The 14,493-nt window shown below is 41.6% G+C and overlaps 1 protein-coding gene across 1 annotated transcript in view; it reads right to left on the bottom strand.

Annotated features, from left to right (window-relative positions):
- The window catches only part of CD109 (CD109 molecule), an 83,445-nt gene that overhangs the window by 60,038 nt on the left and 8,914 nt on the right, over nucleotides 1–14,493 (bottom strand). The window contains exons 3-5 of the mRNA XM_049818149.1: nucleotides 5,994–6,022; nucleotides 2,118–2,348; nucleotides 1,849–1,974 (exon numbers count right to left, since the gene is read on the bottom strand). Coding sequence (XP_049674106.1) covers nucleotides 1,849–1,974; nucleotides 2,118–2,348; nucleotides 5,994–6,022 — 386 coding nt within the window. The remainder of the gene's footprint in view (nucleotides 1–1,848; nucleotides 1,975–2,117; nucleotides 2,349–5,993; nucleotides 6,023–14,493) is intronic.

Below are 14,493 nucleotides of genomic sequence, written 5' to 3'. Positions count from 1 at the left end.
CCCACCTGAGTTTTCAAGTATTCACAACACCACTGGTACTGTACTCTATACTTCAGTTATGCTGTTTTAATTATTTTGAAATTGCTCTTTACCTCCTTCACCTGGTGCCCTCTAGCTATGTATTGGAAGAGACAGTGAACAAAATGTTCCCTATTTACTTTCTCCTTGTTACTCATGACTTGAGAGACATTCCCACCCTGCCATATGTTTTCCAGGCTCATTAACCTTCTGTAGTAGTACTGAATGGCTACAATTTAGAATACCGGCAACTACAGTCTAAGAAGATTTCACTTCACTTGTCTGTTTTCTCCCAGCTGTTTCACTAGCCCACATGAACCTGTAAGGCATTTTTCTTTCAATTTTACAATTTTCTTTTTTTCCTCTTCATCTTGGTTTTGTTTCAAGAGGGAGTGGCTCTCATATTCAGATCCTGGAAACAGCTGCTGCAGTTCCTTCAGCAGTGCCCTCCTGACTTCAGGATTACTCAAGTCTTCACAGAAAGACCAAGCAAAAATTCACACACTTTTTTGCCTGGCAAGCGAGCCGTGGAGGAGCCCACCACTGTCACCAGCCTTTCTTCCCATGTCTGAGCCACACTCCCCCACCTCCTGAAAAGTACCTCTGCAGCTGTGAGTGGGGCTGTGCTGTCAACCTGAGTTAGGCAAACAAAAACACAGAGATGCTTTTCAATGTGGGTCACTTACTTCCCTGGCATGCTTTAGATCTCAGCCTTACTACAGCTGCCTCAGTGTGACTGGAAGCTCTTGAACAGCAGCGCAGGGATGGGAAGGAGCAGCCAAGCACAGGAACAAGGGCAGGAACAACTTAAAACATTTTTCCCATCAAAGACAATAGTAACGACTCCACACCTACATGAGAACGTGTTTGAAAAATCCAGTCCTGACACTCACTTGACCACCACCCTCACCTACCTCAGCCTGTAGAATCTATCAAACATACAACTGGTACTGGTAAATACTACTCTCAAGTAATACAAGAACACATGAGTTTTCCTGCTTTCTACCCCAACATCTCCCTCATCAGCAAACATTAAGCAGTCCTGTTTGTACTTGCTAAATATCTCCGAACAGCCACTGCAAGCCAAGTCGGAAATGCAGTTCCCAAATTACAGGCACTTAAAGCAGGCTGAATAAATCTGACACACAGTTTTGAACAGCTAAACCTCCAGCTATTTTTGCAACATATTCCACAATGTATGAGGTGTGTACAGCTTAAATGATTGGACTGATAGAACTATTACCAACAGCAACGTGCAAACTAGATCATACGAGTTTTGTTATGCCATAGTTCTGCTTTACTATTCATCCTTTCTATTTTGCATAGTTATTTTTTCCTCAGTAACGCCTCAGTCATCGTGAATTGCTGAAACACCCCTAAAACTAGGCAGAGATTTGTAAATAGTCTTTGATTCCACACCCCTTGAGACAGTGACTGGCTGTACAGCAGGGCAGAATGAATTTCTGTATATTAGCTTACAAAATAAACATAAGGGCGTTTGACTTAAAAAAACCCTAGTACTCCATTAACATCTTTCTTTTATATTAATATTAAAAATCCTCACTTTTTAAATAACATTTGTATTTTAGAATCAAAACACAGACCTTAGGATAAAATACGTATGCTTCTTTTTTATATCTTCCCTTACAAAACCATATACTACTGAAAATCTTGTGAGGCTTCCATAATATCTTGGGTTTGCCACGAGGGAAGGATTTCCTCATCTCATGGTTCATGCTTATTTCTGCTTTTGCTTCACCGAAGTAAACACAATTTTATTCACATCTAGAGAAATTAATCTCTCTGTGATTTGGCAATGTTAATACTCACATTCACTTCCACTTCTATGGACCAGTCTCCTAGTGGAGGGTTCATTGATAACTGAAATTTTTTGGAAACTACACCCAAATCACCCTCCTCCATCAACCACTGCTGAATCAACTTCTTCCGAGGGTCCTAGGAGAAATGTTAAATGCATGTTAAATGCAAGTGGTCTTGCTAACAAGATTTAGGTAGCAATATGTATGATCTTTATTTGTCACATAAGTTGAAATGTATGACAAATTCCAATGTATAACTAGGTTCCTGTGGATACTTACTCGGATATATATATTCAGAGACGCTTTGTAAGGTTTGAGATCAGGATAGACAGTGACAATCCGAAACATCACGTCTTGTCCTGGTTTATACATAGATTTATCAGTCTGGATGAATACGGAGATGCTCTTTGACACGTACATCAAGCTGGTACGGTTAGAGAAGATGCGCCGGCCATCAGTATGGCCTTCCACCAGTAATTCATAATTCCCAGAAGCACTGTTCAAAGGCAGCTAAAAAAAAAAATAGTGAGACTCTGTTAATTATCCAAAATATTCTTGAAGATACTATTATTCCAAAAACATTTGACATAAAGATCTGACATATTCCTGAACTTGTCAACTTATGTAGATTCTCAAAAAGAGAAAGAGGATTTCAGGGCTTTAAAGTGTCATTTCAACAATTACCTGAAAATGTGTTAGCAGAAGCATCTTTTCAATGTATTTGCATCTAATTTTCGGTAGTAATCAGCTTTTCAACATGTAAGTATCTATGTATTCATATACCACGCATAGACACACACACATTGTGCTCCCTCTTCTCTTTTCACAGTTACTGAGAAATTTCTTGGGTTTGATTTGGGGGGGCTAATTTTTTTCTGCCTTCATGACTTTTTGGTAATGAATTTTCCAAAAATAAAAGAGCTGAAGAAGCTATATGTGGGCAAGGTGAGCAGGACAGTAAGAAAACCTTGCACTTCTTTCAACAAGCTTTAGCTTCATGTCTTATGGGGTAGAAAAGTCAAATTCAGAATGAAGATCTCATGAGGTAAGGTACTGCTCTTCAATAAAAACCTCACTGATTTTGTCTCATTTCACTTTAATGATTCACATGTTGCGACTCACCTAGAAAGTAAAATAATTATTCTTCCCAAAATATTAAGGAATAAAGGAAGAGACATTTCATATGGTTAACTTATTTAGGATAGACAGTGCAGGCTCCTTCAGTGCTGGCAGTAAACACAGACAGATATCACTGGCAAGGAAATTTAGACCACGTAAGATCAGAATAACCATGCACACATCTCTCTCTCTCTGTCTCTCCAGTGGACAGAGGAAATCTAGAGCTCATAATTCAGCTGCATCAGTTCATTTCACAAAGTTAGGTGGGAGGAATCCCAGCCACAGGGGTCGAAAGGCTCGAAGCAGAGCTGCTGCAGCACATGGGAATTTAACCCGGAGCAGAGCCTACACAGGCAACGAATGACCCCAGGGACATCCCAGCCCAGATGCCAGCTTCAGTACTGCTGTCTGCTTAGGAGCGTCTCTTTGAAGAAGGAAAAGGGGTTTAACACAGCACACAGCTCGTTCCAACAAGTAGCCCTGCTAAAAAGCTTAAGAGTCACATGCTTCTGTTTGCAGTTACAACAGTAAATCTGGAGTAAAATCTCTGAAGTCAAGACAACTAAAACAGACAGGCTTGCATTTTTCAGCATAACATATGGAAGTGAAGCACTCCTCTTGCACTGGTAATGAAAATTACAGCTGTTAACTCACCAGGCACAGCACTTCAAAAGTATCCTACCAAGCTCTATAAAGAAAGGCTGTTGTGCTGTCAAAACTCATTTTAAGAACACACAGTGAAGTAACAGAAATTCCCAAAGAGGGAAATATGTCATAGGGTGACAAACGAGGTAGATGCAAATGTCTGTATCAAATACGTCTCCTTTTCTGTGTGTTTACCTATGAAGAGGAATCAACTACAATTTCATCCCTCTCTGTTGACCTTCTGTTTTTGAAAACAAGCCAAGTGGAAAAAAAAAAATCAGGAAGGGGAAAAATAAACATGCTCTCTTTTTCACTCTGAGCAGGTGTATGATGACACAGGAAGAAAGAGATTTCCCCTTTAAAATCTGGACTTATATAACTAAATTTTAGGTGCAAAGCTCCACACTGAAATAGATTCTGCATTTTCTTCAACTGCAGGTTTTTGTAAACACATTGCCAAGAACATATGATTCACATATTTCAACACTCTCCAACTTCCATGCCAAGTATTCTGGAACACATTAAATAGGAGGAACAGCTTTAGTTACTGCATCTGTCAAATATTACCTCAAAATTAATTCATTTATTAATATTACCATTTATTAAAGAAGGTGTATTCCCTAAAAAGCAGTCAGGATTCCCTACAAGAAGTCCAGGAAACATTATAAACTTTAAAAATCAAAACGGGGGGGAAATAAGCTTTTTTTCTCTCATCATAGCAGTGATTTGTGCTCTTACAGCATTATTTTAACATACTTGCAAGGATTGCCTTTGATTTCTTCTTCTATAAATGTCATTTAGAGACCTCATATATTTTTCTGTATCATTTTCCTATCATGAATAAAGATAGATAGCATGAGTTCCTCCCCTGACTTTTATACTTTTTCTATTTCAAAAGATCTTTCCTTCCTGCAATTTGGTGACAAAACTGCCTGTTGTACTTTTCTTGATGTAAAAGCCAGAGGCAATGAAGTTTGCATTGCCACGACAGTGTATTAGGACAGATGAGGTGCAAAGTAACCCACCTTCTGTTCACACATCTATGCTAACAGAAATTGTACTAATACAACACTTCCAGAAGGTCACTGCTACAATAATGGTAACTATTCACCTCAGCCCCACCAACTCCTTCTCTAAAGGGTTGTTTCTCAACCCAGATACGAGCAAGGCAGCTTTTAACAGTAGGTAGTAGGAACTTGCTATGAAAATATTTCATGTTGGTCAACACATCCCCCAAGTGAATGGTATTAGTATCCCCATTTTGGCACTCCTAATGTAAAAGAAAAAAAGGCCATCTCACGTACTTCTCCTGACCACAGCAGCCACCGTCACGAGCACCTCAGACAAGGAAGCTACTGTTTCCTCTGGAAAAGATGACGGCTGAAACCAGAAACTCATTACCCACCTTCTGCTACCAGCCAACTACACTTTGGGCAGAACATAAGTCTACCATGGCTACACAAATGAAAAAAACATCTTACTGTTAAAAAATGAGTCAGTTTTCATCACTTCAGATAGTGGCAAGAGAGGGGGGAATTCACCTCACCTAGTTTTAAGACCTGGCCAGATTATATCAAGGAATTTGTTAATTTAATCTTTTTCTTTTTAAACTGAATTTTCTATGTTTGTTAATTTGCAGTTTGTACACATGCATTTCAACCTAATAGGCTTCATAATGTTGAGCTGCTCATTGTCATTGATTATCCATCTATCAAACATTTCCAGATTATTTCATCAGATATACAGCTTATTTCAGACCAGAATTTAAACCCACTGGATTTAGGGATACTCATAGACTTACAGATGTTGAAAAAAATAAAGACTTTGGTAAAACTTTTTCCTGACACAAATACGTAATTCTTTAGATCAGGTTTTCAAGATAAACATCCAGGATTATAAATTCACGATTCATACTCAACACACAATTTGATATTATACATTTTTGTTGACTAGTTAGCTTATTATGTACTTTCACTGAACGTGCATTTCCAAATCCTTAAGAAGACTGTGTATAAATACATTTTTTATTTTAATACTTCTCAATTATTGCTTTGCACAACTCTTTTAGCTCTAATTCGCCCTCATGGTGTGTCTGAAATAGAGATGTAGGTATCAGCCATTCAAAAAAAACCACAGAGCAAAGTTCTGTGTTCAAGTTTTATGATAGCTTGTGCTGATGCTAGAAATCAGCTCCCAAATCCTGTAATTACTTGTAACAAGTACAAAACACTTGACCTGAAAGCTCCTTGGCTTATTGGTCAGTAAATACACTCATCTGAGAATGTGAAAATAGCTAGGATCACATACAAAATCCATTATCTCATCAACACCAACTGGTGAAAAGTTACAGACAGTCAACATTTTCTGAGGAAGGAGGAAAGAAATACTTACTACTGGAAGAACAAGAGTCCCAAAGGAATCTGTATAAAAAAGAAGAAATACCACACTGTCAAAAAACTTACAAAAAACTTACCCAAACATCAACATTATCAGGTTAATTAGAAGAGCACTGCTCCTCCCGCATTCCCACACTGCCCATAATACCCATCGGACAACCGAATTCCTTTGATGCGGCTACTCTGGAGCTCAGGGCACATGGACCATCCAGCCAACACACAGGCAATGGCTGCAACCAGCTGGCCAGCATGCACATGCGTATCTGCCAGGTGATTGCTGCCAAACACCGTCTGGACATGAAACTAAAAAATACAGAGCCTGGACCAACTGCTGCATTAGTCACTATCGACATATTGTGTTTACACTTCATTCAACTTCTCACTCCCCACATTTATTCCTCCCAAGTCCTGTCAAGACCACTGTCAGCCATCATTTGGTTATGGGATAAGCTGCTCATCTCCACAGATGCGTGAAGGAGCACGAAGGAAGGACGGCAGGTGGGGGAACCCCCGTAACACCCAGCCCCATGCCAGGGGAGCACACAGCCCATCACTCACCCATCACCACAAGCCCAGAGGCACACCAGCAGGGGGGAACCCCAATACCCCAGTCAGAGACACTAACCCCCCACCATCAGGCTACCAGATTCAGCAACTCCCTAAAAATCACTACCGTCCCAAATCTGCTAAAAGAACCAGCCAGAGCAGAACAGCCCAGAAAAACTGAAATGCAGTGTTCCACTTAAATAATTGTCTGAGGGTGCCAACAGTGTCCCAGCTGGGAGCTACCTGAACAAGGAGGGTATGGTTTGGCACTGCTGTCCCTGAGAACAAGTACCCTCTCAGGTACCACTGCCCCAAGACCAAAGCATCCTTCTGCTTTTGCAAAGAAGTTGATTCTGCAACTCCTTCACATGTAAGAGAAACTCAGGATATTTTGCATTACTCTCCTCTGCAGTTTAGCAGGTGACTACATTTCATAGTCATTTTTATCAAGATTAACAACTTTCTAGAAGGAGTAAAAAAGGAAAAGACTTTAAACTACACGTTATTAGAGAACAGCAAAACGGCAAAAAACTGACCATGCCCTCTAGCAGTAACCTCCTACCTGGTGGTTTCACTGCTATGAAACAAAGCCAGCAGTGTGGCAGTATGTCTGTGCCGAGCCATTGCCTCTACAACAACCTAAAGCTGCTTCTTCACTGGGCACCAGCTCTCAGCCTCCTCTGCAGATACATCCACTACACCCCTTCCTCCCTTACATGGTTGACAGAATATGTGCGATACCTTTTGCTGGGTTTCAAAAGTATGAACTCCACTCTACAGCAACATTACTTCTCTGTTTGGTGGCGTTTGATGTCCATGTTCTCCACTTGAATATTTTCCTTTACATTCACATAGACTGAAACACCTTTACAATCTATTCAGTTCTCTGCTCCACCCGAGTTATTATTTTCCATTGATTCTGCAGCTCAGATAAAAGCTAAAATTTTCAAAACCATGCACAGGATTTACCACCCTTAAGCAAAGGAGCACCCAGAATTAACCATCCTCACTGTATTACATCACCATGGCAATAAGTAACTAACATACTAATGTATGTGGATTAATATAACTTACTATTGTAACTATTTTAGATAATGTGGACTCATATATTTTTACAATCAAAATAAATGTGCTGTTAAGCTCCTGGATATCATTACCTCATGGAGCCATTAGTGCCACAGCTTTTATTTTAATTATGTAATGTATTTTACAACAGACTAGAATAGAATAGAATAGAATAGAATAGAATATTTCAGCTGGAAGAGACCTCCAATGATCATCTAGTCCAACTGCCTGACCACTTCAGGGCTGACCAAAATTTAAACCATGTTATTAAGGGTATTGTCCAAGTGCCTCTTAAAACACTGACAAGCATATCACAGGATCCCAGGGAGAAGAGCTCAGCACCTCCCTCCCCACGTCCCCTCCTCAGGAAGCTGTACAGAGCAATGAGGTCGCCCCTCAGCCTCCTTTTCTCCAAACTAAACAAGCCCAAAGTCCTCAGCCGCTCCTCATAGGACATGCCTTCCAGCCCTGTCACCAGCTTCATTGCCTTCCTCTGGATACGTTCGAGTACCTGAACATTGTTCTTAAATTGTGGGGCCCAGAATTGCACACAGTACTCGAGGTGAGGCCACACTAATGCTGAATACGTCGGGATAATCACCCCTTTTGACCAGCTGATTATACTGTGTTTGATGCACCCCAGGATGTGGTTTGCCCTTTTGGCTGCTAGGTCACAGTGCTGACTCATATTGACTCATATTTTCTTCTGCTGATTCCATTCAGTTAGACTTTTTGTATCTCCTAAAAAGCAATGGGTTTATGCCTATCTTTTACTCACTTGTTTCATGGAGAAAGCAAAAAACCAATAATTTATTTATTTAATTTATGTCCTTCTTGATCCGGGACATAAAAGCATTCCAAGATGAAACAATCACTTGACTTCTGAACTCCAATAAATGTTAATTGTAAAAGTCAAGGAATTCTTTCCTTTGACAGTGGCAAACAGAAGGAAGTCTCAATGGACTGAACACAGGTTGTCCTGGCTGCTGCCAGAGTGCTAAAGGAAAAATCCCGTCCAACACGTACCACCTATTCAAGTTATAACCTGGGTTAAACCAAATGACTCACATCGCACAAATGAAGTTTGTGGGTAGCACACTCCAGTACTTCATTCTGGTATTCAAAAGCTTAACATGGATGGGTGGCATCAGGCCCTAAGCAACACAGTTCTTTCCACAGCATGTTTATGCTACCGTCAAAGCCACAATTTTTTTTCCTATCAACCCTCTCTCCTCTTCACTTGAAAAGCAGCCCATGCAGTCACTGACTCTGAGCAACCCCACCAGCCTTTGAGGTTTTCCAGACAGGAGTCTCAGGCAAAATACACACTTCTTTTCTCAGTAGGCAGCAGAGAGGGTGCCCTGCCCCACTGCATGGTGGCAGGGAGCCCCATGCTTGGCCAAGCTTGCTTGGCACCCAGGGCTACAGGACAACCACCAGCTACAGGAGAGGAATTACACAGTCCTGCAGAGTACCCGATCCGTAGGCAGTGTAAACCCCTCTCCACTCACTGATATACTTATTCCCAACATCTACCCAAACAACTCCATGCCCAAACAATCACAATAAAAGAGACATCATTTTAGCTAAGGGAAACTTAGGTCTGCCTAACTCAGGAGAGACACAGTTACTGTTAACTAGGAAGAATTTCTTTTAAAGGATTATGATATTTCACTGGTAAAGGAGGCTGGATGTAGGGTAACTAGCAACAGCAGAGATGGTATAAAGCTACCTCCTGAAATTTCTCTCAGTTGTATACTAAAAGCCTAACCCTGTTCTAGTTCCCATCCGTCTGTGAAATAAGGCTGTGCTAAAGCTGGGCTTTGTAAGACCACAACTTGTCACCAGAAAAAAAACCACCTTTGTCACTGCTGATAATCAGTTATTAACAAGGACCAGGAACATAGTTTTCTGTACCACAAGCATCTGAGTGGATATGCACATCGTAAGTATTGCTACACTAGCTTTAATCTATCCAACACAGCTAATTATAGCAACGGCTATAGCAGTGACTTCAGTACGTTGGGAGACACCAAGCACAAATCTGATATTCATACCATAGCCCACACCGTGGCGCTTCTATTTCCATCTTTACCCACGCCAATGCAAACACGCTAGTACAGACGCACCGCAAGGGCAGAGCGCCGAAGGAGACTCCTACACATCGCCCTGCGCAGCATCTAACAGCTTTCAAAGCAACCTTTCACGTAACAGGGCATGTACTCTTCAGCATTCTCATCAGGGCAGTGCCTGCTTGCCTCCGCCCATTCTGAGAACAACTAGCATGCAAAAGACAGAAATCTTAAGGTAGAAATACTGGGTTTCTTCCATGTTCCCAGGCCTGGGAGACCTAACATCAGGTCTGAGCCTGATACACCTGTGATGCAGAGAGGGAAGCAGTTGGGGAGGAGGGAGATTTAAATCACAGTCGCTTGTCCTTTGCGCAACTTGGAAAGCATTTTACCTTCTGAAGTGTGTTAGGGAGCTAAAGCCTCCCCGGCTGCCTTGATAAAGCCCAGAGCGCCGTCTCGTTCCCAGCCAGTGAAAATCATAAAAGAGGCTCCGGGGCATGAGGTAATCTTCCAATTCATGTCACTATGTAATTATTTTGTTAGGAACTGAGCAGCCTGGGCAGATCCGAAACTTTCTGGCGTTGCGGTGAATTTCCCTGTCATGCAAGATTTTCCCATGTTCTCAGAGACTACCAAGCTGCAATCAATCCCCTGGAGCTCTGCTCAGCTACGCCCAGGGATGGCTTCGGATGTGCTCAAACAAGAGCCGTAGGCAAAATATTTCTTTTATGTCAATGCTGAATTGCTGAAATTCACCACATTTTTCTGTCCACCTGATGAATTACATTTACATTTTAATTGTACAGCAATGTCAGGTTTGTAAGGAGTTAACCAGGGTCCAACAGCTAGCACATGGCACTGCTCTGCTGGAAGCTCTGCTATCAGGCAGCTGGACGCTTTTACCCACACGCAGTGTATAACAATTCCACGTGATTTACACATGACATCAGTTGAGTCCACTGTCCCCAAAAATGGCAACAGCTGTCACCCTCTTTCGGCACATCCCTGCAAGGGATCCCTTCAGTTATTAATTATAGCTCCCAACGATCACAGGTAACTAACTCCAGGCAGTAGAAGTAGGTTTAGAAAGGAGCCCGGAACAGCCAGGCCACCTGCACCATGCATCGCAGACCACAAAATGCTTCCTCCTGACTTGTCACGTCTGCTCTCCGCAGCAGCGGACTAACCAGTGTGACTGCAACGGGCCACGGAGGGGAAAGACCAGGCGAGAGCGAGAGCATGGGTCCCTGCTACCGCAAGGGATTAGTTAAAGAAAACTCCCAGCTGGGAGCCATGCCCTAGCTGAAGGAGGAGGCAGGAAAAAATCAGTGGACTGTTCCAGGCTGATCATGAGGAAAGTTAAAAAACAACAAACCAAAAAATCCTCACAGAAGTCACATGATCCTTCAAGAAAAAATATCCTTTCTCGTCACTCGCAAAATCATTTCTCTCACAGAATTCCTGAAGCTTGTACTGTATTCATTCAATAAATACTGCACTGAGGAAATACACGGAAATACTGTGGAAACAAACGCCACATTGTCCTGCCTCCTTTTCCTCAGAGTCCTTGGCATTTAGGACAGTCCAGAAGAGGAACCAAAAGCAGTGTAGTACTGACATGTCACCAGTATAAACAGCAGTAGGAAATTAAGTCATCTTTTTAACATACCTTGCCTCCATGCCATTTTTTGGAGGTCTAATAGTATTGTTATCAGCAAAGCAAATGGGAAAAAATCTACAGAGCCAAATACATGCATGTTTTTTTAGACTTATGGAGAGCTGCACAAATGATGGCATCTTACCTTCTTCCCACTGCATGGGCCTGACTCAAACCCAGAAACTAGGGCTACCTGTTCTTGAGCTGATCCCACCAGCACTAGGACTAGATGTAAATATTTCAGCTTCCACTCCCCAAAAATGATAGAGGTTCCAGAAAAATGACTGTATGGCTTGGCACAGTGAACTAGAGCTTGTGTCAATATAAATCAGTACAGCAGCACTTCAGTCTCTAACTAATTTACACAAACTCAGGTCTTGACTCTATATTCTAGCTCATGTGGCAGGTATCGCTACAAACAGACTTTCTCACTTAACCTTTTCTACCTATATCCTCATTCCTTCTTAGTCCAGTGTGAGAACGGAAAAATATAACTGGAATCACTTCAGATTGACTTACTGAAATGATGCCACATCTTTCTTCTGGCAGCTGTGTTCACATACCCGTGCTTAGGAAATGTTTACAGAAAAGCATTGTCTTTGCAGTGGTAAATGAAATTTTTTCTACTGTGAAGTCTATTTCAAAAACTCACATCAGAGAAATAAAAAATAATGTTCTTCAATGCTGTCATTGTTTAACCCCAACCAGCAACTAGGTACCACGCAGCCGCTCATTCACTCCCCCTGCACCCAGTGCGATGGGGCAGAGAATCAGGAAAAAAAAGTAAAACTCATAGGTTGAGATAAAGACAGTTTAATAGGACAGAAATACTGATATAATACTGCCCGTATACTGATGTCCACTAGCAATCCCTACTGCATGCGTTTGAGTCCTGTGTTGCCCCTCCTCCTATTGTCTGGCCCAAATTTAGCCATAACCTAACAGCAGTGGCTCACGTTATGTATTTTGGGCTACTTGCATAATTAACCAGTGATAATTTGGGTGCTAATTTTAGGATAATAGATGAGGAATATAACACATTTAAAGAAAACTGTGAACTTGACAGATCTGCAGGCCTTCTTTTATGAAGAAAAAATATTTTTCACTCCCTGGACAGTTTAGGCTTTGGTATTTATGCTTCCTTCTTTTTTTTTTTTTTTTTAATTTTTTTTTGAAAACACAAGAAAAGTATGTATTTTGGATAGGAAGAAAAATCTGGAAGGACATTTGTCCTGGTTTTGGCTGGGATATAGTTTATTTTCTTCATAGTAGCTGATATAGTGTTATGTTTTGGATTTAGTATGAGAATAATGTTGATAACATACTGATGTTTTCAGTTGTTGCTAAGCAGTGTTTATACCAAGTAAGTCAAGGATTTTTCAGCTTCTCATGCCCAGCCAGCAAGAAGGCTGGAGGGGCACAAGAAGTTGGGAGGGGACACAGCCAGGGCAGCTGACCCCAACTGGCCAAAGGGGTATTGCATACCGTGTGATGTCATGTCCAGTATATAAACTGGGGGGAGCTGGCCTGGGGGGATCACTGCTCAGGAACTAACTGGGCATCAGTTGGCGAGTGGTGAGCAATTGCATTGTGCATCACTTGGTTTGTATATTCCAATTCTAATATTATTATTATTGTCATTTTATTATTGTTATTATTATCATTATTAGTTTCTTCCTTTCTGTTCTATTAAACTGTTCTTAACCCACAAGTTTTACCTTTTTTTCTGATTCTCTCCCCCATCCCACTGGGTGGTGGGAGGAGTGAGTGAGCAGCTGCGTGGTGCTTAGTTGTTGGCTGGGGTTAAACCACAACAAGAGTGTAGGGATATTTTCCAGACAACCAGGACAATTCATGGAAAAAAAAAAACCTTCCTCCAGCTAAATCCAAAGGTTTTTCCCCAATCTGCTTTTACACCATGATCAGAAGAGTGCTGGAAACAACCACAGAAAGCACAACCAGAAACACTCATGGTCAGGACAGGATACAGATTTACCAGAAGGTGTGAAGAGAAGGGGCGCTGTCCTTCCTTTCCTTTGCCGCCTCACCACAGCATTCCCTGTGTCTTTCTACTTCACATGGCAAAGGAGTCGTGGTACCTCCCTGCTTGTCCCTTTTAGCAGTTCAGCCCTTCTTCCCTCACCAGCACTGTCAGATCCACCCCTGGGGAAAACCACCACCTCCCACCCCCTCAGACAGACAGACAGACAGACAGACGCTGCTGATGCTGGGCAACCCTTCCCTTGCCCTGCCGCATCCACAATCCCTTCCACAAGCAAGCACCAAGTTTCCTGCAGACTGGCCCTTCTAATTTCTTTTTATACTTAGGTCATATTTCAGACATTTAATTCTCCACTCAGTCTTCTCAAGTAAAACAACCAACTCGATGGATTATACCACTTTCAGCTGAGTGGTCAGAGAGTGGCCAGTTGCAAGAACACAATACTTAGAGCACTGTGGTTTACCTGAGACACTGCATGCCAGGTAGGAAAACAAAACAGCTTCATATTTCTAAAACTAAATCACCTCTTTAACCAGAGACCTTCTGACAGCTATCCAGCAGCTGCCACCCCAGATGCTTAAACACAAGCACAGGCTCTTTTCAGCTTTTTCCTGAGACCAGCCTCTAAGAGCCATCCATGGACTTTTAGTCATGCTCATGACATTATCACTGCCTACCATACCCAAACAACTATATTCCCATGAATTATAAATTTACAGCTGTTAGCAAGACAAGTTTTGAATACTACAGAGAAAACTTTTTTGACGTCAGATCCAGTCTATGAAACTATGCAGACAATTCAGAATAATCTCAGACTTAAGCCTTTTACACAACTAAATGGGAAATTCATTTCATTCACTTCGGTTTTCCCTTGGTGACTATACACAAACTCAAAGGCATCTGCACATCCGGCTTTCAAGGCACTATTGGCCATCATTATTATCCATTCTGATGTCCATGAAATAAACACACACAAAGCCACTATCACTGCGATTTAAAGCAGCTGTAGTTTTTAGTTTACATAGGGAAATCATACTAGGACAAAATGTGGCTAAGCCTGTCTATGGCAGAGATTTGGCAGTACTAATACCACCCTCATTGCATCAATTGCTGCAACTGGAGCAAAATTTCAAAGTCAAGACACCTCTCAAAC

The sequence above is a fragment of the Accipiter gentilis genome, chromosome 15 (genome assembly GCF_929443795.1).
Source record: "Accipiter gentilis chromosome 15, bAccGen1.1, whole genome shotgun sequence".
Classification (NCBI taxonomy): domain Eukaryota; kingdom Metazoa; phylum Chordata; class Aves; order Accipitriformes; family Accipitridae; genus Astur; species Astur gentilis.
Note: the sequence above shows the minus strand (reverse complement) of the source record. Positions and strands in the feature narration are given on the sequence as shown.